The 25,786-nt window shown below is 50.1% G+C and overlaps 1 protein-coding gene across 1 annotated transcript in view; it reads right to left on the bottom strand.

Moving 5' to 3' along the window:
* Positions 1–1,360: 1,360 nt before the first annotated feature.
* Positions 1,361–25,786, bottom strand: part of LOC149443805 (protein mono-ADP-ribosyltransferase PARP15-like) — a 75,946-nt gene continuing 51,520 nt past the window's right edge. The window contains exon 10 of the mRNA XM_089655262.1: positions 1,361–9,283. Coding sequence (XP_089511388.1) covers positions 8,997–9,283 — 287 coding nt within the window. The 3' untranslated portion in view covers positions 1,361–8,996. The remainder of the gene's footprint in view (positions 9,284–25,786) is intronic.

Genomic DNA, 25,786 nt, shown 5'->3' on the forward strand with positions numbered 1-25,786 from the left:
AACACTATCACTGGCTCAAGGCGACCATTCACACATTTTAATATTATGATTAATCATAAAAAAACAAATATTTTGCAAGCTTGCCATTAATATAAGTGCCGAATTATGAATTTGATATAATTAATATTTATCAGAAATGCTCAGCACAGAAACTCACTGAAAACTGAGCATGTGCAGTAGCTGCCAACACTGCTCAGCAAAATCCCCAACAGCATTGGGGACATGGACAGAAGGGGGAGACAGAGAGCAGCAGGATCAACCAGGTTTTTGGCAGAATACAGAACTAGTCCCACAGTGACTGAGTGAGTATGAACAGCATGGAATACACCATTTATTGATAGTTTTTTTTATGATGTGGGTTTAGTGACACTTTAACCACTTCCTGACCGGACACGTTTACCCCCTTCCTGTCCAGGCCAATTTTCAGCTTTCAGCACTATCACACTTTGAATGACAATTGCGCGGTCATGCAACACTGTACCCATATGAATTTTTTACCATTTTTTGAGACAGATAAAGCTTTATTTTGGTGGTATTTATTCACTGCTGGGATTTTTATTTTTTTTTGCTATGTAAATGAAAAAGTCCAAAAATTTTGAAAAAAAGTGTTTTTCTTATAAAATTTTGCAAATAAATAATATTTATTATAAATCTTGGCCAAATGTTATTCCGTTATCTTTTTAGTAAAAAAAAAAATAACCCAAATTAGTTTATAACCAAAAATGATAATTTTTAAACATTTTTTTACATTTTTATTTTATTTTTTGTATATTATTATTTATGTTTTTTTTTTTTTACATACTGTCACCCTAGCAGTGGGGGGTGATGAAGATTTTTTTTTTTTTTTTTTTACACTGATTGCTTTTACACCCATATAGGATGTAAAAGCAATAATTTCTCTTTCTGTCTGTCTGCATTCTTGCAGCCATTGAGAAATACTGAGTGAGCTGTGATTGGTCACAGCTTGTCACATGGTACAAGGCTGTTGTGAACCATGTGACCTCTGTGATCATTCACAGATTTCACACGTAGTAAGCAATGATGTCAGAAGTGACATCTTGCTTACTACTTTGCATGTGATCACTGATTGGCCAATCAGTGATCACATGATCGGGACCTCGTACAGAGGTCCCGTACGACGATCGGTGTTTCACTGTGTCCGGAGGACACAGCGAGCACGGGATCGGGGTGCTGCGCGCTCCCAGGGAGCGCGCACAGCTAGAAATGGCAGGTGCCGTATATGAACGGCAACCCGCCCCTGGACTGCCACCGTCCTGCCGTTTATAAACAGTAGGTGGACGGCAAGTGGTTAAGTGTCCAGAAGCCGACATGCGAATATGAAATAATCAGAAAACACAACTTTGGAAATATTTTATTTATTCACATTTATCTTGTTACATTGTAGCAGACTGAGGTGTCATATATGGGACAATCCATTTCAGACAACTCATGGCAACCAATCAAATTCAGACCTGCCCTGAAGAATGATCCTTGGAGAATAAAAGTTGGAATTTGATTCCTATGAGCTGATTCCATTTTTCCCATCGAGAGTTTTATAGATTAGATGTCTGTCAGTGTGGGGACTTCATATTGTTTCTATGGCCTCATCCACACAACACATGAGGTAAGGCACTACTCTTATTCACACCTCAACAATCCTTTAGAATGCAACGCCTGACGCAACACGTAGTGTATATTGTGTTGGAGCGCAATCGTTATAAATGGCCACCACAACCTGCTGCAATAACTCTCAATGCAGGAAAACACGTGCGCTGTGGTGGGGTTCATCCTAAAGGTCACATACAATAATTGCACTTCAACACTTTGCTATTCTGCCCTGAGATTCCAAGAAAATATTACTTCAATGACACAGATCCCTTTTTTCGCACTGCAAGTAATGTGGTACTGTCTATGTACGGTATTTGTGTCTAAAGTGAGTTTTGCACCAAAGAGCTTACATTCTAAAGAGAATAAAGAGGAGGGCAGAACAAAGAGTGTAGTATCTGCAGCTTGGAGGATGGATATATCTCAGTAGACCAGATCCATGGAGGAGAAAACTATAATCAGCTGAAATAAGCTGGGAGAGGCCAGAGGGTGGAGTCACTGGTTTTCCAAATGATGGGTGGAGCTAAGAGGGTGAGAACCTCCATCTGAGCTTCCTTTATTGGACCGATAGAGCAATGTGGGGTCACGGCACAAACCAACTAAATAGCACTTTATGTGTTGTAACCGTCCATTGGTGAACCATCTCATCACTGATATTGCTTGGATTTTCTGGGACAACCTCAACCATGACTATTCTATGGAAGACAGACGGAACCATCATGGCTCCTCCATGCAGTCTTTTCCAATATTATTGACAACATTGAGTTGGTTCTGTGTAGTTACATGGTGTCCAATGGAGGATGAAGTTCTGCTGATCCACCATGTCACCTATAATACACTAATATTGGAAATTTGCAACTGGTAATGCCATAGGGGCTACATTTGTCTTCCACTCCACCCCCTTCCACCTCCCCAGCCAGAAGCAGACGGCTTTTCCCTATCTGAGGCTCAGTGAGTGAAGATAAGAGTCCCCGAGAATGAGTGCAGCATATGAGGAGTTGTGGAGCAACAAGCCATGGAGATCCCAGAGAATATAGACAATGGGAGGCTAGGACCTCCACCTCCTCATCACTCTCTGGTCCTTCACGATGGAGTTCCTGTGTGCTTGTTTCCTCTGGAATTATTTATCAGTGTTTTATGGCGGCTGCAGACAAGTGATGACGCAACACTCTGACAATATTATATCCCGATCAGACCGAGGGGCACTAAGGCCTCGTTTACACTTGCTTCATGTGGCGTTGGACACACTTTTTTTAAAGCACTCAGAATGCCAATCAAAGCCCACTAGGCTAAATAAAATGGTTACCTTACTTTCCTGTTCACAATTGTGCTTGCTTTGCTTTACTTCAAAAATGATCCCCCATGTCGCTTTCTTGGTGCTTCATAGCGGCTTCAAAGCCTTCCTAGAAGTCTATGACAACATTCACTTACAGCACCTGCAGCTTTTCAGAGGCTTTTATTCAGAGTCAGCTTTGCCTTGCTTTGAAGTATTGGAGGTATGAGATATCCCAGGATGCACTGGGAAACCAACAAGCGAAATGGAAAGACGTCATCAGCAGTCACTTCCGTTTCCTGTGGATATATTCTGGGAGTGTCTGGTGCAGACGCCACATCTGGTGTGCAGCGTGGAGCAGCAGGAATGTGAGCGGGGTCCGGACCAGAGCAGAGCAACTAACAGAAGGCACATGTGGTGTGCAACATAGAAACGCTATGGCAGAAGGTGAGCGGGGACCAGAGAGACAGGACTGAGCAATATAGCGGGACTTGAGTGGGGACAAGAGAGACAGGAGGATCAATAAACCAGAGGATCAGGAGAGATGGAGGTTACTACTGAGTGGAGGATCAGCAGAGCTAGGGGTACTAGTGAGTGGGAGATCTACAGAGCTGGGGGCTACTAATGAGCGGGGGATCTGCAGAACTGGAGGTTACTACTGAGTGGGGGATCAGCAGAGCTGGAGGTAACAGTGAGTGATAGATCTGCAGAGCTGAGGGCTACTACTGAGCGGGAGATCTGCAGAGCTGGGGGAACTACTGAGCGGGGGATCTGCTGAATGAGAGCACTAATAAGCACTTGCCGAACAAGGGTACTAATGAGCTGGGGATCTGCTGAGTGGGGGTACTACAGAGCCAGGGTTCTACTGGGCCCATTTAAAACAAATAGAAAATCAACACACACAGGGCATTTGCCATGCTCGATTAAAGCATCACTGAAGCATCAAAAAAGCCTGTTGAAGCTGTAGGCACTTTAATATACTTAAAAAGCCCTCCCTGGACCCCACGAACCTGGACAACCTAAGACCCATCTCCCTGCTGCCATTTACCTCTAAACTCCTAGAACGCTTAGTCTACAATCACCTGAGCTCCTCCCTCACCGACAACAACCTTCTTCACCCTTTACAGCTCACTCCACTCCACTGACACCGCCCTACTAAACCTCACTAATGATCTACTAACTGCTAAAACCAATGGCCACTACTCCGTACTCATCCCAACCAATGGCCACTACTCCGTACTCATCCCAACCAATGGCCACTACTCCGTACTCATCCCAACCTATAGTCACTACTTCGTACTCGTCCCAACCAATGGCCACTGCTCCATACTCGTCCCAACCAATGGCCACTGCTCCGTACTCGTCCCAACCAATGGCCACTACTCCGTACTCATCCCAACCAATGGCCACTGCTCCGTACTCATCCCAACCATTGGCCACTGCTCCGTACTCGTCCCAACCAATGGCCACTGCTCCGTACTCGTCCCAACCAATGGCCACTGCTCCGTACTCGTCCCAACCAATGGCCACTGCTCAGTACTCGTCCCAACCAATGGCCACTGCTCAGTACTCGTCCCAACCAATGGCCACTACTCTGTACTTTTACTGCTTGACCTCTCTGCGGCTTTTAATACTGTTGACCATCCCCTCCTCCCAAAAAACTCCACTCTCTTGGCCTCCGAGACTCTGCTCTCACCTGGTTTTCCTCCTACCTATTGCAGCGCTCCTTCAGCATTACCTATAACTCTGTCTCCTCCTCTACACTTCCTCTTTCTGTTGGGGTCCCCCAAGGTTCTGCCCTTGGACCCCTTCTCTTCTCTATCTACACCTCCTTCCTTGGTCACTTCATAAACTCCCATGGCTTTAAGTATCATCTCTATGCTGATGACACACAAATCTATCTTTCTACTCCTTACCTCACCCCTTCAGTCTCCTCCTCACCTCACCCCTTCAGTCTCCTCCTCACCTCACCCCTTCAGTCTCCTCTCACAATACTAACCTACTAAGTGACATATCGGCATGGAGGTCACTCCACTTCCTCAAACTCAATCTTTCGAAAACTGAGATCATACTATTCCTTCCACCCCGTGCCCCTCCCCTAACTTCTCCATCAAGATCAATAATACAACCAACAGTCCCTCCCCTCATGCCAGGGTACTAGGTGTAATCCTAGACTCCCATCTGTCCTTTCAGCCCCAAATCCAATCACTGTCCAAATCTTGTAGACTTCACCTCCACAACCTCTCCAACCTCCGCAACATCTCCAACCTCCACAACATCTCCAACCTCCACAACATCTCCAACCTCCACAACATCTCCAACCTCCACAACATCTCCAAGATACGGCCATTCTTAACTTCGGAAACTACTAAGCAACTTATTCACTTCCTGGTTATCTTTCGCCTTGACTATTGTAACTCCCTCCTCATTTGCCGACCTCATCACAGGCTATCTTCTCCAGTCTATCATGAATGCTGTTGCCAGACTCATCCACCTTACTAACCGTTCCATATCTGCCATCCCCCTCTGCCAATGCCTTCACCGGCCTCCATTCAGTGTCCTCCATCCCTCTCTGCTGATCCGTCCACTGGCCTCCATTCCGTGTCCTCCATCCCACTCTGCTGATCCTTCCACTGGCCTCCATTCCGTGTCCTCCATCCCTCTCTGCTGATCCCTCCACTGGCCTCCACTGAGTGTCCTCCACCCCTCTCTGCCAATCCCTCCACCGGCCTCCATTCAGTATCCTCCACCCCTCTCTGCCAATCCATTCACCAGCCTCCATTCAGTGTCTTCCACCCCTCTTCACCAATCCCTCCACTGGCTTCCCATTGCCCAACGAATAAAATTCAAAACATTAACAATAAAATATAAAGCCATTTATAACTCCGCCCCAAATTGCATCACCAATCTTGTCTCCAAATATCACTCAAACCGTCCTCTTCGCTCCTCCCACGACTTCCTGCTCTTTAGCTCCCTTGTCTCCTCCTCCCACGCTCATCTCCAGAGCTTCCCCCCTCCCCCATTGTCTAAAACTCTCTACCCCAATGTAACGGAACCGGAACCCAGAACGCACTAAGTTTTTCCGTTAGACTCCAGCTTCCCCTGTCCGAACACCATCCACGGACCACACCCTTGAAATCCCTCAGGAAAATAGACAGCACCCAGCTCTTCTTAATACAGGAAGCCAACTACTCTGTTTATTTTAACACAAAACACAGGATATATACAGAGGGCGGGGAAACACAACCAAGAACAGGAAATACATCATCACCCCTCCCCATCCCACCAAGATACAGAACAATGGGATGAAGCACATGGCAAAGGACATTGACCAACCCCCACACCAATACACAAACAGTACATCCCATAATAGTTGGCTGGCCAGCAAGACACAATAGAACAAAGGAATAGCCACATGGCAGTATAGACAATGGGCAACCATGTGGCCGAGAACAAAGGAACACACACTATACACAGGACTGGGACATTCACATACACACCCTGTACCCCTTAACAGGCACAAGGTGGGTTAAACATAATGATTTGGGGAGATGATACAGAGGTCCCCCCACCCCCAAAAGTCACTCCTGTCACATATCTCCCCTTTCGGCAGGAGACTAACGCAGGAGTAGATCCCAGACGGATGTACTCTGAAGTTAGTCTGTACTTCCAGTCCCTCAATGCCAACACCCACACAGTACCCCATGCAAATTATCCCACACCAAGCGTTACTCACCCAGCTAACCTCTGCCTCTCCCGTAGAACATACCCGCCGCTGGGGAGAAGTACGGACTGGTCCTTCTCCCTGAAGTCCTCTCAGCCGCTGGGGAGAAGACAGGGTGGCTGGGCCGGCTCCATCATGCGGTGGGGGATCTGGGCCGACTGCCCAGCATCCCTGGGGTATCCAAGTGGTGACTAGTTGCTAGACAGAGGCCAGTGGCGCTCTGCCCTGGTGCCAACGCTTCTGCTGGGGACCCCACATCTGTTCCGAATAACTGTAGGGAAGGGAGGCCGACTTCCTCCACTCCCAGACTGTGGATCTGCTGCTGGGATGGCATTCCTCTGTCACTGTCCCCCTGCTGCACAGATCCTGGCTTGGGAGGGAAAACAGTTTCCTCCTCTCTGGCTGACTGTGGGGGAGGGAGGACAACAACCTCCTCTCCCTTCTCACCTTGGGCCTCTGAAACTACCACAGGCATGAGGCAGAGGTCCTGGACCTTCTGTCCGGTTGTCAGTGCTTCAGCTGGCGGCTCCCCGGCTGGTTCCTCCTCAGTAAAAAAGTCAATCAAATCCTCAGCCTCTGGAACTGGTGTTTGGGGATTGGGGCTCACCATCTCCTGTTCGTGGAACTCAGGAGACGTTACCAGTGCTGGGCAGAGTTCAGTAATGTTTGGCCCTGTTACCAGGTCTACTGCTGGTTCCTCCTCAGCTGAGAGGTCTATCAGATCCCCAGTCTCTGGAATTTCCACTGATGACTCTTGAGCATGCTGCCGAACATGTCCTAGCAGCTGCCTGTATGCCCTTTCCAGATGCAGTTCTTTCATCAGCAGGTATTGCAGATCTGGCTCAAGCTCTGAGACCCCTCTGAGACCGAACATAGCCGCTCTGCCTTCCCGCAACTCCTCCAGAGTAGGTTCTCCTCTATCGCCAAACACAAAAAGATCTGTAAGGCTCTCCCACAGCAATCCAGGCCCACCAAAGTCAAGTCCCTCAGGAGAGCACTCTGTTGACACCCCTAAATATTCCTGCTCTGCGTACCACCACAGAGCCCGATATCTATTGTCCAGTTCTATCTCCTGCTGGACCAGCCTGTCCAACTCAGCCACCCATTGCTCCTGGGGTTGCTCTCCCAGGAATGGCATCTGTGACTTCCGATGGTCCCTGGCCCGTTCCCCTGGGGTTGGGTAGCACTTGCCTTTGTCCATACCAGCAGCCTGGATGGCTCCTCTCCAAAGCACCTCCCAAATCCGCTGCCTGAGCTCCTGGTACTGATCCGTAGACACAGACCTGGGGTATGTTGCAAGGATGATCTGCAGCAGCCCTGGGAACTCTGATGCCAGGTCCATATCTCCACTGGGGTGACTGACGTCTCCTTTCCTGATCTTGAATCCCGGAGGTGGTTTGGATGTGTTTACAGATTGGAAGCACAATCCCACCGCTGCCACCAATGTAACGGAACCGAAACCCAGACCGCACCAATGTAACGGAACCGAAACCCAGACCGCACTGAGTTTTTCCGTTATACCAAAGCTTCCCTGTCCGAACACCATCCACGGACCACACCCTTGAAATCCCTCAGGAAAATAGACAGCACCCAGCTCTTCTTAATACAGGAAGCCAACTACTCTGTTTATTTTAACACAAAACACAGGATATATACAGAGGGCGGGGAAACAACCAAGAACAGGAAATACATCATCACCCCTCCCCATCCCACCAAGACACAGAACAATGGGATGAAGCACATGGCAAAGGACATTGACCAACCCCCACACCAATACACAAACAGTACATCCCATAATAGTTGGCTGGCCAGCAAGACACAATAGAACAAAGGAATAGCCACATGGCAGTATAGACAATGGGCAACCATGTGGCCGAGAACAAAGGAACACACTATACACAGGACTGGGACATTCACATACACACCCTGTACCCCTTAACAGGCACAGGGTGGGTTAAACATAATGATTTGGGGAGATGATACAGAGGTCCCCCCACCCCCAAAAGTCACTCCTGTCACACCCAATCTATCCGATTATTGGCTACTCTGCCCACTTTTAGGCAATCTCTGAAAACCGATCTCTTCAGGGAAGCCTATCCTGCCTTCAGCTAATAACTGAATCTTCTATTCCTCCAACCAGTCCATCCCTCACAGTTATTGCCTTTTGTACCACTAGTCCCTCCCTCCTAGATTGTAAGCTTCAAGGATCAGGCCCTCCTATCCCTCTTTTATTGAACTGTATTGTTGCTGTATTGTCTCCCTTTATATTGTACAACGCTGAGCAAACTGTTGGCGCCATAAATCCTGTATAATAATAATAATAATGTGTGTTAAAGTTGCAGCGAGTGTAAATGGGCGGAGATTTGTGTGATCCTCGGACACAGTCATAGATCATCACTGGAAGATGATGTGATATTTGGGGTAGGCCTGGATGTCATTAAATATCACAAACATTGAAGGGTTCTGGACGTCATCCGTTATGCTGTCATAGCAGTCGGTGGGGTTGGCTGTATTTTTGGCTGGAGGTCTTATCATCCCATGGCTTCCAACACAGTAGAGTCCGGTGAGAACGCGGGCCAGGTACATGTGCTTCTGTCCATTTCCATCAGGTTTGGAATATATGTCATCAGCAGAGTAACTTGCATCTACTGCAAAATAAGTTCCATTTCCATAAACAGCAGCTGTTTGAAAAGAAAGACAAGTCACAGGTTAATATGGGAGAGTTCCAGAGAAGTGGTGCAGCAGGAGAGAAGGTCTGGAGGTGCGAGCAAAATATGGAATCACATCATGTTTCACTGTGTTTAAATGTAGTTGGTCCAATTTCACCCAGCACACATCAAAACATCACACTGGTGTGAACTGGCCCAATTGGAAACAATAGATTTCAGTACATTATAGCATTGGGCCTGTGTTAAGAAATACTATGGACAGGATGTGAATGGGCCCCAAGATACACCTCATAACACACAGGATATGACAAGGAAGCCATACTGTACTGCACTCAATGGTAAGTCCTGATAGAGGAGATACTAAAACCAAGCTTAGTTCTGGATGTAGTGGGGAAGGGTTACAGACTCTGATGTGTCATATCTGCTAGAATAATGAGGTTCTAAGGTCCTGGTAGGTAGGTATATCAGTTGGTTGTAGGAGTCCTTATTAGATCCAGGCAGCACTGTAGCCATAGGCTAGGACCATGCAGTACAGTCTTCAATTATGAAGAGAAGAGAACATGAACATGAGATTTCTGATAGTCCAGAAAGAGTTTATGAGTTGCAGAGTCCTAAGGAAAGGCCAAGATATTTTAGAGGTTCAGATGGCTCCTTCCTCAGGGTTTTAGAAATATGGGCACAAGTTGGGTACCAGATAAAACCCTAACCAATGAGCAGGCTACATATCAAAAGACACTTTATTAGGTCCACCTTGCTAGTGCCAAGAAAATCTCTCCCACACCATGACACCACCACCACCACCAACCTGAACGGTTGATACAAGGCAGGATGGATCCACCACAACATGACACCACCACCACCAACCTGAACGGTTGATACAAGGCAGAATGGATCCACCCCACCATGACACCACCACCACCAGCCTGAACCATTGATACAAGGCAGGATGGATCCTCCACACCATGACACCACCACCACCACCACCAGCCTGAACCGTTGATACAAGGCAGGATGACTCCACCACACCATGACACCACCACCACCAGCCTGAACCATTGATACAAGGCAGGATGAATCCATGCTTTCATGTTGTTTACACCAAATTCTGACCCTACCATCTGAATGTTGCAGCTGAAATACAGACTCATCAGACCAAGCAACTGTCAAGGTCCTACCTTTCCTCAGAGCTTGTGCATCTCCATGTGCTGGCATCCATCTTAGGTTTCTGCAAAGCATGGTGGGAACCTTTATGCCCGTGGACCAGATGGCAAACACCCACGGGGCCTTACAGAATTCAGTTCTGTCATCTCACAGCCAATGTTTCTCATTTTTAGGGACTCTTTAATGACTGGCATAGTACCACTGGATTGGCGCAAGGCCAATGTGGGGCCAATATTTAAAAAGGGGTCAAAATCTTTCCCAAGTAATTATAGACCTGTTAGTGGAACTTCTATAGTTGGGAAGATACTGGAGAGTTTAAAAAAGACCACATAGAGGAGTTCTTGCTGGAAACAAATATTGTAACTAGAAATGAGCGAATTATTCAAAAATTCGATTCGACTGATTCGGCGAATTCGTGGAAAAAATTTGATTCGAGTCGAATATATTCGCTGCGAATTTAACTTATAAAAGGGTGTTTCTAGGCTTCAGAGAGCCTTTATATTAGTGCAGAACACTGTACCTTTAATTTAAATGCCCTTGGAGTCTGCTGGGGAAGAGAAATAATACTGTCAGTCAGTATGACATGCAGATGAGTGCCGTCCATCTTAGAATCACCGCACACTTCACTCATTTGGGCAGTCACGGGGCCAAAACCAGAGTGTGGAGCCACAGTGTGGCGGTGGAGGCAGCAGCAATGGGAGGCCATACAGCACCCTATGACAAAATGGAACCCACCAGCATTGTGAGGAGACCTGAAAGTGGCACATGGCAGAGTGTGGCGATGGAGACAGCAGCAATGGGAGGCCGTACAGGGACCCATGACACACTCTGGACCTGGCAGCAGCGTGAGGAGGCGGTACAGGGGCCCATGGCAGATTACGGGCCTGGCAGCAGCAATGGGAGGCCCGTAATCTGCCAGCACCCTATGACAAAATGGAACCCACCAGCAGTGTGAGGAGACCTGAAAGTGGCACATGTTTGGGGCATGATTCATGGCGGATTTAGTCAGTTGTGTCAGGAACTGGTGGTTTGAAATCCAGACTAATCCACGCCTGATTCATTTTCACAAACGTGAGTCTCTCCACACTTTGGGTGGACAGTCGTGTCCTCCGCGGAGTTACAATACCTCCTGCCGCAATAAACACGCGCTCCGATGCCACGCTACTGGCCGGGCATGACAGCCTTTCAAGGGCAAATTCAGCTAGTTGGGGCCAAAGGTCAAGTTTCGTTGCCCAGTAGTCAAGGGGATTGTCTACCTCGGTTGGCAGGGTGCTGTCCAAGTAGGCCCAAGCCTGTTGTTTGAGTTCCTGCTCCAGGTCCACCTGATGCTGCTGCTGCTGCGGCTGGTTAGTAGTTTCCTCACTGCGCTGGTGAAGAAAGCTACTCATCATCGACTGCAGACTGAGGCAGCCGCTGCTGGTGGAGCTGCCACTGCTCCTACCACCCCACCCCTCCCCTGCTGCCATGGCAGCGGAACGCGAGCGCACAGGGCCCACAGTGTCTGAGGATGGACGTTGGCGCAGAAAGGCAGAGACCAACTGACTACATAGGTGGTTTTTATAGTACTTTATTTTGGCCTCCCTCTCAGCAGGTGTGAAAAAGGCCACCATTTTTGAACGGTAGCGAGGGTCCAACAAGGTGGACAGCCAAAAGTCATCCCTCTGTCTGATGGTTATTATTCGGCTGTCGCTACGCAAGCAAGCGAGCATGCTATGGGCAATTTGTGCCAAGGAATGCGAGGGACTCCCTGCCTCCATCTCCACAGCATACTGCCACGGTGCGTCTGGGTCCTCTGTCTCCTCCTCCTCCTCTACCAGATGCTCCTGCTCCTCCACTCCTGTCCGCTGAGTGGAAAAACCACCCATTTCACTCCATAATTCCTGAGCACCAATGTCCTCCTCTACCTCCTCCTCTTCTTCCTGTCCTGCCCCCACAGGGGTCATGTGGCGTTGAGATCTGTGCGCCACGTCTACCGCACCCTGACCAGCCATTGTTAACAGCATTTGTTCCAGGACGTGCAACAGAGGAATGACGTCGTTCATCCCATAGTCCTGCCGACTCACGAATAGCGTGGCCTCCTCAAAGGGCCTGAGCAAGAGGCAGGTGTCACGCATGAGCTGCCAATGGCTGACATCGAAGTTACACAGGGGAGTACCTTTATCCGCTTGTAACATCAGGAAATCGGTGATGGCCTTTCGCTGTTCGTAAAGGCGGTCTAACATATGTAGGGTTGAATTCCACCTTGTTGCAACGTCACAGCATGAGGAGTCGGTACGGGGGCCCATGGCAGATTACGGGCCTGGCAGCAGCAATGGGAGGCCCGTAATCTGCCAGCACCCTATGACAAAATGGAACCCAGCAGCAGTGTGAGGAGACCTGAAAGTGGCACATGGCAGAGTGTGGCGATGGAGACAGCAGCAATGGGAGGCCGTACAGGGACCCATGACACACTGTGGACCTGGCAGCAGCATGAGGAGGCGGTACGGGGGCCCATGGCAGATTAGGGGCCTGGCAGCAGCAATGGGAGGCCCGTAATCTGCCAGCACCCTATGACAAAATGGAACCCAGCAGCAGTGTGAGGAGACCTGAAAGTGGCACATGGCAGAGTGTGGCGATGGAGACAGCAGCAATGGGAGGCGGTACAGGGACCCACGACACACTGTGGACCTGGCAGCAGCATGAGGAGGCGGTACAGGGGCCCATGGCAGATTACAGGCCTGGCAGCAGCAATGGGAGGCCCGTAATCTGCCAGCACCCTATGACAAAATGGAACCCAGCAGCAGTGTGAGGAGACCTGAAAGTGGCACATGGCAGAGTGTGGCGATGGAGACAGCAGCAATGGGAGGCGGTACAGGGACCCATGACACACTGTGGACCTGGCAGCAGCATGAGGAGGCGGTACAGGGGCCCATGGCAGATTAGGGGCCTGGCAGCAGCAATGGGAGGCCCGTAATCTGCCAGCACCCTATGACAAAATGGAACCCAGCAGCAGTGTGAGGAGACCTGAAAGTGGCACATGGCAGAGTGTGGCGATGGAGACAGCAGCAATGGGAGGCGGTACAGGGACCCATGACACACTGTGGACCTGGCAGCAGCATGAGGAGGCGGTACAGGGGCCCATGGCAGATTAGGGGCCTGGCAGCAGCAATGGGAGGCCCGTAATCTGCCAGCACCCTATGATAAAATGGAACCCAGCAGCAGTGTGAGGAGACCTGAAAGTGGCACATGGCAGAGTGTGGCGATGGAGACAGCAGCAATGGGAGGCGGTACAGGGACCCATGACACACTGTGGACCTGGCAGCAGCATGAGGAGGCGGTACAGGGGCCCATGGCAGATTAGGGGCCTGGCAGCAGCAATGGGAGGCCCGTAATCTGCCAGCACCCTATGACAAAATGGAACCCAGCAGCAGTGTGAGGAGACCTGAAAGTGGCACATGGCAGAGTGTGGCGATGGAGACAGCAGCAATGGGAGGCGGTACAGGGACCCATGACACACTGTGGACCTGGCAGCAGCATGAGGAGGCGGTACGGGGGCCCATGGCAGATTAGGGGCCTGGCAGCAGCAATGGGAGGCCCGTAATCTGCCAGCACCCTATGACAAAATGGAACCCAGCAGCAGTGTGAGGAGACCTGAAAGTGGCACATGGCAGAGTGTGGCGATGGAGACAGCAGCAATGGGAGGCCGTACAGGGACCCATGAGACACTGTGGACCTGGCAGCAGAATGAGGAGGCGGTACAGGGGCCCATGGCAGATTAGGGGCCTGGCAGCAGCAATGGGAGGACTGTAATCTGCCAGCACCCTATGACAAAATGGAACCCACCAGCAGTGTGAGGAGACCTGAAAGTGGCACATGGCAGAGTGTGGCGATGGAGACAGCAGCAATGGGAGGCCGTACAGGGACCCATGAGACACTGTGGACCTGGCAGCAGCATGAGGAGGCGGTACAGGGGCCCATGGCAGATTACAGGCCTGGCAGCAGCAATGGGAGGCCCGTAATCTGCCAGCACCCTATGACAAAATGGAACCCAGCAGCAGTGTGAGGAGACCTGAAAGTGGCACATGGCAGAGTGTGGCGATGGAGACAGCAGCAATGGGAGGCCGTACAGGGACCCATGACACACTGTGGACCTGGCAGCAGCATGAGGAGGCGGTACAGGGGCCCATGGCAGATTAGGGACCTGGCAGCAGCAATGGGAGGCCCGTAATCTGCCAGCACCCTATGACAAAATGGAACCCAGCAGCAGTGTGAGGAGACCTGAAAGTGGTACATGGCAGAGTGTGGCGATGGAGACAGCAGCAATGGGAGGCGGTACAGGGACCCATGACACACTGTGGACCTGGCAGCAGCATGAGGAGGCGGTACAGGGGCCCATGGCAGATTAGGGGCCTGGCAGCAGCAATGGGAGGCCCGTAATCTGCCAGCACCCTATGACAAAATGGAACCCACCAGCAGTGTGAGGAGACCTGAAAGTGGCACATGGCAGAGTGTGGCGATGGAGACAGCAGCAATGGGAGGCCGTACAGGGACCCATGACACACTCTGGACCTGGCAGCAGCATGAGGAGGCGGTACGGGGGCCCATGGCAGATTAGGGGCCTGGCAGCAGCAATGGGAGGCCCGTAATCTGCCAGCACCCTATGACAAAATGGAACCCACCAGCAGTGTGAGGAGACCTGAAAGTGGCACATGGCAGAGTGTGGCGATGGAGACAGCAGCAATGGGAGGCCGTACAGGGACCCATGAGACACTGTGGACCTGGCAGCAGCATGAGGAGGCGGTACAGGGGCCCATGGCAGATTACCGGCCTGGCAGCAGTAATGGGAGGCCCGTAATCTGCCAGCACCCTATGACAAAATGGAACCCAGCAGCAGTGTGAGGAGACCTGAAAGTGGCACATGGCAGAGTGTGGCGATGGAGACAGCAGCAATGGGAGGCCGTACAGGGACCCATGACACACTCTGGACCTGGCAGCAGCATGAGGAGGCGGTAAAGGGGCCCATGGCAGATTAGGGGCCTGGCAGCAGCAATGGGAGGCCCGTAATCTGCCAGCACCCTATGACAAAATGGAACCCAGCAGCAGTGTGAGGAGACCTGAAAGTGGCACATGGCAGAGTGTGGCGATGGAGACAGCAGCAATGGGAGGCCGTACAGGGACCCATGACACACTGTGGACCTGGCAGCAGCATGAGGAGGCGGTACGGGGGCCCATGGCAGATTAGGGGCCTGGCAGCAGCAATGGGAGGCCCGTAATCTGCCAGCACCCTATGACAAAATGGAACCCAGCAGCAGTGTGAGGAGACCTGAAAGTGGCACATGGCAGAGTGTGGCGATGGAGACAGCAGCAATGGGAGGCGGTACAGGGACCCATGACACACTGTGGACCTGGCAGCAGCATGAGGAGGCGGTACAGGGGCCCATGGCAGATTAGGGGCCTGGCAGCAGCAATGGGAGGCCCGTAATCTGCCAGCACCCTATGACAAAATGGAACCCAGCAGCAGTGTGAGGAGACCTGAAAGTGGCACATGGCAGAGTGTGGCGATGGAGACAGCAGCAATGGGAGGCCGTACAGGGACCCATGACACACTGTGGACCTGGCAGCAGCATGAGGAGGTGGTACAGGGGCCCATGGCAGATTAGGGGCCTGGCAGCAGCAATGGGAGGCCCGTAATCTGCCAGCACCCTATGACAAAATGGAACCCAGCAGCAGTGTGAGGAGACCTGAAAGTGGCACATGGCAGAGTGTGGCGATGGAGACAGCAGCAATGGGAGGCTGTACAGGGACCCATGACACACTGTGGACCTGGCAGCAGCATGAGGAGGCGGTACGGGGGCCCATGGCAGATTAGGGGCCTGGCAGCAGCAATGGGAGGCCCGTAATCTGCCAGCACCCTATGACAAAATGGAACCCAGCAGCAGTGTGAGGAGACCTGAAAGTGGCACATGGCAGAGTGTGGCGATGGAGACAGCAGCAATGGGAGGCCGTACAGGGACCCATGACACACTGTGGACCTGGCAGCAGCATGAGGAGGCGGTACGGGGGCCCATGGCAGATTAGGGGCCTGGCAGCAGCAATGGGAGGCCCGTAAACTGCCAGCACCCTATGACAAAATGGAACCCAGCAGCAGTGTGAGGAGACCTGAAAGTGGCACATGGCAGAGTGTGGCGATGGAGACAGCAGCAATGGGAGGCGGTACAGGGACCCATGACACACTGTGGACCTGGCAGCAGCATGAGGAGGCGGTACAGGGGCCCATGGCAGATTAGGGGCCTGGCAGCAGCAATGGGAGGCCCATAATCTGCCAGCACCCTATGACAAAATGGAACCCAGCAGCAGTGTGAGGAGACCTGAAAGTGGCACATGGCAGAGTGTGGCGATGGAGACAGCAGCAATGGAAGGCGGTACAGGGACCCATGACACACTGTGGACCTGGCAGCAGCATGAGGAGGCGGTACAGGGGCCCATGGCAGATTAGGGGCCTGGCAGCAGCAATGGGAGGCCCGTAATCTGCCAGCACCCTATGACAAAATGGAACCCAGCAGCAGTGTGAGGAGACCTGAAAGTGGCACATGGCAGAGTGTGGCGATGGAGACAGCAGCAATGGGAGGCAGTACAGGGACCCATGACACACTGTGGACCTGGCAGCAGCATGAGGAGGCGGTACAGGGGCCCATGGCAGATTACGGGCCTGGCAGCAGCAATGGGAGGCCCGTAATCTGCCAGCACCCTATGACAAAATGGAACCCAGCAGCAGTGTGAGGAGACCTGAAAGTGGCACATGGCAGGGGCTTGATTCATGGCGGATTTAGTCAGTTGTGTCAGGAACTGGTGGTTTGAAATCCAGACTAATCCACGCCTGATTCATTTTCACAAACGTGAGTCTCTCCACACTTTGGGTGGACAGTCGTGTCCTCCGCGGAGTTACAATACCTCCTGCCGCACTAAACACGCGCTCCGATGCCACGCTACTGGCCGGGCATGACAGCCTTTCAAGGGCAAATTAAGCTAGTTGGGGCCAAAGGTCAAGTTTCGTTGCCCAGTAGTCAAGGGGATTGTCTACCTCGGTTGGCAGGGTGCTGTCCAAGTAGGCCCAAGCCTGTTGTTTGAGGTCCTGCTCCAGGTCCACCTGATGCTGCTGCTGCGGCTGGTTAGTAGTTTCCTCACTGCGCTGGTGAAGAAAGCTACTCATCATCGACTGCAGACTGAGGCAGCCGCTGCTGGTGGAGCTGCCACTGCTCCTACCACCCCACCCCTCCCCTGCTGCCATGGCAGCGGAACGCGAGCGCACAGGGCCCACAGTGTCTGAGGATGGACGTTGGCGCACAAAGGCAGAGACCAACTGAATACATAGGTGGTTTTTATAGTACGTTATTTTGGCCTCCCTCTCAGCAGGTGTGAAAAAGGCCACCATTTTTGAACGGTAGCGAGGGTCCAACAAGGTGGACAGCCAAAAGTCATCCCTCTGTCTGATGGTTATTATTCGGCTGTCGCTACGCAAGCAACCGAGCATGCTATGGGCCATTTGTGCCAAGGAATGCGAGGGACTCCCTGCCTCCATCTCCACAGCATACTGCCATGGTGCGTCTGGGTCCTCTGTCTCCTCCTCCTCCTCCTCCTCTACCAGATGCTCCTGCTCCTCCACTCCTGTCCGCTGAGTGGAAAAACCACCCATTTCACTCAATAATTCCTGAGCACCAATGTCCTTCTCTACCTCCTCCTCTTCTTCCTGTCCTGCCCCCACAGGGGTCATGTGGCGTTGAGATCTGTGCGCCACGTCTACCGCACCCTGACCAGCCATTGTTAACAGCATTTGTTCCAGGACGTGCAACAGAGGAATGACGTCGTTCATCCCATAGTCCTGCCGACTCACGAATAGCGTGGCCTCCTCAAAGGGCCTGAGCAAGCGGCAGGTGTCATGCATGAGCTGCCAATGGCTGACATCGAAGTTACACAGGGAGTACCTTTATCCGCTTGTAACATCAGGAAATCGGTGATGGCCTTTCGCTGCTTGTAAAGGCGGTCTAACATGTGTAGGGTTGAATTCCACCTTGTTGCAACGTCGCAGATCAGGCGATGCTGTGGAATTCCGTTCTGCCGCTGCAGCTCAATGAGGGTGTGCTTTGCGGTGTAGGAATGGCTGAAATGCATGCACAATTTACGTGACATTTTAAGGATGTCTTGCAGTGGGATGGTGGATTTTAGGAACCGCTTGACAACCAGATTGAACACGTGAGCCATGCATGGCGCATGGCACAACCTTCCTTGACGCAGAGCAGACACCATGTTCTTTCCGTTGTCGGTCAACATGGTTCCGATTTTCAGTTTGCGCGGAGACAGCCATCTGTCGATTTCTCTGTTCATTACACTCAGAAGTTCCTCCCCTGTGTGACTACGTTCGCCAAGGCATACCAGGTGCAGCACAGCGTGACACCGTTGCGCCCTGCACATGTGATATGCCGGTCGGGTAATGGGACTTGGCACAGGGGTGGCGGCTGAGGACACGGCGGAAGAAGAGGTGGTAGAGGCGGACATCTTTGCTGGACCCAGGACGTGCAAACGTGGAGGCAAAAGCGGCGTGACCTGTCCAAGTTGCTGGTGCGGCTGTGCCGGCACCACGTTCACCCAGTGGGCCGTAAATGACATATACTGTCCCTGACCGTAGTTACAGCTCCACACGTCGGCGCTGCCGTGCAGTTTGGCAGAGACCGACATGCTCAAAGACTGGCCCACCATCTCTTCTACATGTGAATGCAGGGCTGGCACTGCCTTTTTGGCGAAGAAATGCCGGCTTGGCACTCTCCACTGCGGCTCGGCACAAGCCATCATTTCTCGGAAAGGTGCTGAGTCCACCAGTTGGAAAGGGAGGGACTGCAGCACCAGCAACTTGGACAGGAGGACGTTCAGCTTTTGCACCGTCGGGTGCGTGCTCGCAAACTGTTGTCTCTTGGAAACGGATTCCAAGAAAGACTGTTGACGGAATCCGAGAAGAGGAGTAGCAGGAGAAGGAGCATCTGAACGAGCGGAAGATGCCAACGAGCGACAACTCCCCTCAGCAGAGGTGTTGGAGCCTTGACTGGCTGATAGAGGGCGATTGACGTCGGGTGACGGAGCAAGTAACGGAGCGGGTGATGGAGCGGGGGCTGGGGCAGGCAGAACCGCCGTATCTTTATCACGGTTTTCCCAGGCCACCAAATGGCGACGCTGCATATGCTGACGCAACGCTGTAGTCCCAACATGGGCCCCCTGGCCACGCTTGACTTTCTGGCCACATAGTCGACATACGGCTACGTTTACTTCCTCGGGCGGCTTGACGAAAAATTGCCACACCACCGAGTAGGAAACTTTGCCCCCGCTACTCCTCACTGGCTGACTGCTACTTCCTCCGTGCACACCGGCACCACTACTGGCCGTGGTGGTAGGCTGCAGTGGAGCTGGTGCTCTACTCCGTGGCCGTTTGCCTCCACTGACACTGCTGCGACCCTGCTGCCTCCTGGGCAACCCACCGACTGTTTTGCTCGCTGCCAAGCTGGCACCCTCTTCTCCTGATGATGCGGAAGCAATAGCCTGATGACGACGAGGCTGCCAAGTGCAATCAGCCTCATCATCATCAATTAGGGTCTCCGCCTCACTACTAGCCCCCTCGGCTGCGTGTGGGTCAGGAGACAGACCTGTCTCTAGACCGGCTACCGAGCCACTCTCCTCGCCAGTACTTCTTCGCCTGGCTGCTGAAGAGGCGGATGTCTCCCCCCGTTCCTGACCGCCCTCTGTTAGCTCTTCCTCACTGTACAGTGGGGCTGAGCCCACAGCATGCGATACTTCGCTTGGTGAGGGAACAGCAAAGGACAGGGGTAGTTAGAGGACACGTGATTTCAGTGGGCTTGCTCCCGGGCCATGCCAACTAACGGTTGTGTCTGACGTACCCACCGACCGTTGGCTGTAGGTGTCAGAGGTGACCTGGGAAGAGGAAGACGACCGAGCCAACCAATCGATGACGGCAGGGTTGTCGGTGGAGACACGACCGCTGGATGACACCGGGAGCACTGGCCTCTGGCTGCGACTAGTGCTGCCTCGACCCCTTCCTCTGCTGCCACGTCTGCTCGCTCCTAAAACATTGCCTCCTCTGCCACTCCTCTGCGTGTTGTCTGACATACTCTTTAATTCAACGATTCTGTGTCCCTGAGTAACAATTCTGTGTCCCTCAGTAACAATTCTGTGTCCCTCAGTAACAATTCTGTGTCCCTCAGTAACAATTATGTGTCTGTCCCTGAGTAACAATTCTGTGTCCCTGAGTAACAATTCTGTGTCTGTCCCTGAGTAACAATTCTGTGTCCCTGAGTAACAATTCTGTGTCCCTCAGTAACAATTCTGTGTCCCTCAGTAACAATTCTGTGTCCCTCAGTAACAATTCTGTGTCTGTCCCTGAGTAACAATTCTGTGTCTGTCCCTGAGTAACAATTCTGTGTCCCTGAGTAACAATTCTGTGTCCCTCAGTAACAATTCTGTGTCCCTCAGTAACAATTCTGTGTCTGTCCCTGAGTAACAATTCTGTGTCCCTGAGTAACAATTCTGTGTCCCTCAGTAACAATTCTGTGTCCCTCAGTAACAATTCTGTGTCCCTCAGTAACAATTCTGTGTCTGTCCCTGAGTAACAATTCTGTGTCCCTGAGTAACAATTCTGTGTCCCTGAGTAACAATTCTGTGTCCCTCAGTAACAATTTTGTGTGCCTCAGTAACAATTCTGTGTCTGTCCCTGAGTAACAATTCTGTGTCCCTGAGTAACAATTCTGTGTCCCTCAGTAACAATTCTGTGTCTGTCCCTGAGTAACAATTCTGTGTCCCTGAGTAACAATTCTGTGTCCATCAGTAACAATTCTGTGTCCCTCAGTAACAATTCTGTGTCCCTCAGTAACAATTATGTGTCTGTCCCTGAGTAACAATTCTGTGTCCCTGAGTAACAATTCTGTGTCCCTCAGTAACAATTCTGTGTCCCTCAGTAACAATTCTGTGTCCCTCAGTAACAATTCTGTGTCTGTCCCTGAGTAACAATTCTGTGTCTGTCCCTGAGTAATTCTGTGTCCCTCAGTAACAATTCTGTGTCCCTCAGTAACAATTCTGTGTCTGTCCCTGAGTAACAATTCTGTGTCCCTGAGTAACAATTCTGTGTCCCTGAGTAACAATTCTGTGTCCCTCAGTAACAATTCTGTGTCCCTCAGTAACAATTCTGTGTCTGTCCCTGAGTAACAATTCTGTGTCCCTGAGTAACAATTCTGTGTCCCTCAGTAACAATTCTGTGTCCCTCAGTAACAATTCTGTGTCCCTCAGTAACAATTCTGTGTCTGTCCCTGAGTAACAATTCTGTGTCTGTCCCTGAGTAACAATTCTGTGTCCCTCAGTAACAATTCTGTGTCCCTCAGTAACAATTCTGTGTCTGTCCCTGAGTAACAATTCTGTGTCTCTCCCTGAGTAACAATTCTGTGTCTGTCCCTGAGTAACAATTCTGTGTCTGTCCCTCAGTAACAATTCTGTGTCCCTCAGTAACAATTCTGTGTCCCTCAGTAACAATTCTGTGTCTTTCCCTCAGTAACAATTCTGTGTCTGTCCCTGAGTAACAATTCTGTGTATGTCCCTGAGTAACAATTCTGTGTCTGTCCTTGAGTAACAATTCTGTGTCTGTCCCTGAGTAACAATTCTGTGTCCCTCAGTAACAATTCTGTGTCCCTCAGTAACAATTCTGTGTCCCTCAGTAACAATTCTGTGTCTTTCCCTGAGTAACAATTCTGTGTCCCTCAGTAACAATTCTGTGTCCCTCAGTAACAATTCTGTGTCTGTCCCTGAGTAACAATTCTGTGTCCCTCAGTAACAATTCTGTGGCCCTCAGTAACAATTCTGTGTCCCTAAGTAACGGTTCTGTGTCCCTAAGTAACGGTTCTGTGTCCCTAAGTAACGGTTCTGTGTCCCTAAGTAACGATTCTGTGGCCCTAAGTAACGGTTCTGTGTCCCTAAGTAACGGTTCTGTGTCCCTAAGTAACGGTTCTGTGTCCCTAAGTAACGGTTCTGTGTCCCTAAGTAACGATTCTGTGGCCCTAACTCTGTCCCTCAATACAGACAGGTCTGCCTCTTTTGAATGACTGGAGGCTAATGGAGAATTCTAAAATGGCCGCAATTTATAGCTCGACCATTACACAGTGCTGGCTGGCTGGCTGCTGATTGGCTAATGCGATCACATGTCATGAATGAATGCATTATGGGTCAGCGCGCCTTGTCTGCGCGCCTTCCCAGAGATCCCCGCTCCGTCGCCACACATGTCGCCGCCATTTTAGGAAAAATTTCGATTCGCGCATCCGAAGTAAGCTAATTTTCGAAATTTTCCTAATATTCGAAACGAATTCCACTTCGCCTACTTCGATTCGCTCATCTCTAATTGTAACCAACAGACAGTGTGGATTCATGAAAGACAGAAGTTGTCACACAAATCTGATTTCTTTTTATTAAGGGGGTGAGCAAAACCTTGGATAGAGGGGTGGACGTGGTATACTTGGACAGAGGGGTGGCGGTGGACGTGGTATACTTGGACAGAGGAGTGGCTTTGGATGTAGTATACTTGGACAGGGGGTGGCGGTGGACGTGGTATACTTGGACAGAGGAGTGGCTTTGGATGTAGTATACTTGGACAGAGGGGTGGCGGTGGACATGGTATACTTGGACAGAGGGGTGGCTTTGGATGTAGTATACTTGGACAGAGGGGTGGCGGTGGATGTGGTATACTTGGACAGAGGGGTGGCTGTGGATGCGGTATTCTTGGACAGAAGGGTGGCGGTGGACGTGGTATACTTGGACAGAGGGGTGGCTGTTGATGCGGTATACTTGGACAGAAGGGTGGCTGTGGACGTGGTATACATGGACAGAAGGATGGCTGTGGACGTGGTATACTTGGACAGAAGGGTGGCTGTGGATGCGGTATACTTGGACAGAGGGGTGGCGGTGGACGTGGTATACTTGGACAGAGGGGTGGCTGTTGATGCGGTATACTTGGACAGAAGGGTGGCTGTGGACGTGGTATACTTGGACAGAAGGGTGGCTGTGGACGTGGTATACTTGGACAGAAGGGTGGCTGTGGACGTGGTATACTTAGATTTTCCAAAAGCGTTTGGCACAGTTTCCCACACATGACTAATTTGTAAGGTAAAGTCTACGAGATGGAAAAACCTGAATGTAAATAGATAGAAAACTGGCTAAAATATTGTATTCAGAGAGTAGTGGGTAATGATTCATACTCTGAATGGTCTGGGGGTGTCAGTGGAGTACCCCAGGGTTCAGTGTTGGGATCCTTACTTTTTAATATATTTATAAACATTATCGGGTCTGAGATTATAAATCCTATTTCAGTCTTTGCAGATGACACCAAGCTGTGCCGGGGAATAACGTCCTTACAGGATGTCTCCAATTTACTTAGAGAAGGGCAACCAAACTGATACGAGGCATGGAGGAGATCAGCTATGAGGAGAGATTAGAGGAACTGAATGTATTCTCTACTGAGAAGAGGAGATTAAGGGGGGATATGATCTCCATGTATAATACGAAAGGGGGATATGATCTCCATGTATAATACATAAGGGGGATATGATCTCCATGTATAATACATAAGGGGGATATGATCATCATGTATAATACATAAGGGGGATATGATCTCCATGTATAATACATAAGGGGGGATATGATCTCCATGTATAATACATAAGGGGGGATATGATCTCCATGTATAATACATAAGGGGGGGATATGATCTCCATGTATAATACATAAGGGGGGATATGATCTCCATGTATAATACATAAGAGGGGATATGATCTCCATGTATAATACATAAGGGGGGATATGATCTCCATGTATAATACATAAGGGGGGATATGATCTCCATGTATAATACATAAGGGGGGATATGATCTCCATGTATAATACATAAGGGGGGATATGATCTCCATGTATAATACATAAGGGGGGGATATGATCTCCATGTATAATACATAAGGGGGGATATGATCTCCATGTATAATACATAAGAGGGGATATGATCTCCATGTATAATACATAAGGGGGGGGATATGATCTCCATGTATAATACATAAGGGGGGATATGATCTCCATGTATAATACATAAGGGGGGATATGATCTCCATGTATAATACATAAGGGGGATATGATCTCCATGTATAATACATAAGGGGGATATGATCTCCATGTATAATACATAAGGGGGGATATGATCTCCATGTATAATACATAAGGGGGGGATATGATCTCCATGTATAATACATAAGGGGGATATGATCTCCATGTATAATACATAAGGGGGGATATGATCTCCATGTATAATACATAAGGGGGATATGATCTCCATGTATAATACATAAGGGGGGATATGATCTCCATGTATAATACATAAGGGGGGGATATGATCTCCATGTATAATACATAAGGGGGGATATGATCTCCATGTATAATACATAAGGGGGATATGATCTCTATGTATAATACATAAGGGGGGATATGATCTCCATGTATAATACATAAGGGGGATATGATCTCCATGTATAATACATAAGGGGGGATATGATCTCCATGTATAATACATAAGGGGGATATGATCTCCATGTATAATACATAAGGGGGATATGATCTCCATGTATAATACATAAGGGGGGATATGATCTCCATGTATAATACATAAGGGGGATATGATCTCCATGTATAATACATAAGGGGGGATATGATCTCCATGTATAATACATAAGGGGGGATATGATCTCCATGTATAATACATAAGGGGGATATGATCTCTATGTATAATACATAAGGGGGGATATGATCTCCATGTATAATACATAAGGGGGGGATATGATCTCCATGTATAATACATAAGGGGGGGATATGATCTCCATGTATAATACATAAGGGGGGATATGATCTCCATGTATAATACATAAGGGGGATATGATCTCTATGTATAATACATAAGGGGGGATATGATCTCCATGTATAATACATAAGGGGGGATATGATCTCCATGTATAATACATAAGGGGGATATGATCTCCATGTATAATACATAAGGGGGATATGATCTCCATGTATAATACATAAGGGGGGATATGATCTCCATGTATAAATACATCAGTGGTTCATATAGTGAACTCGGTGTAGTTCTTCCCCCTGAGGTCATCACAGAGGACAAGGGGGCGCTCTTTACGTCTGGAGGAAAAGAAATGTCATCTCCAAACACGGAAAGGTTTCTTCACAGTAAGAGCTGAGAATGTGGAATAGACTCCCTCCAGAGTTGGTTGTGGCCAGCTCAGT

This window comes from Staurois parvus, unplaced genomic scaffold (assembly GCF_062004578.1).
Source record: "Staurois parvus isolate SC_StPar_1 unplaced genomic scaffold, SC_StPar_1.0 ptg000831l, whole genome shotgun sequence".
NCBI classification, from domain to species: Eukaryota; Metazoa; Chordata; class Amphibia; order Anura; family Ranidae; genus Staurois; species Staurois parvus.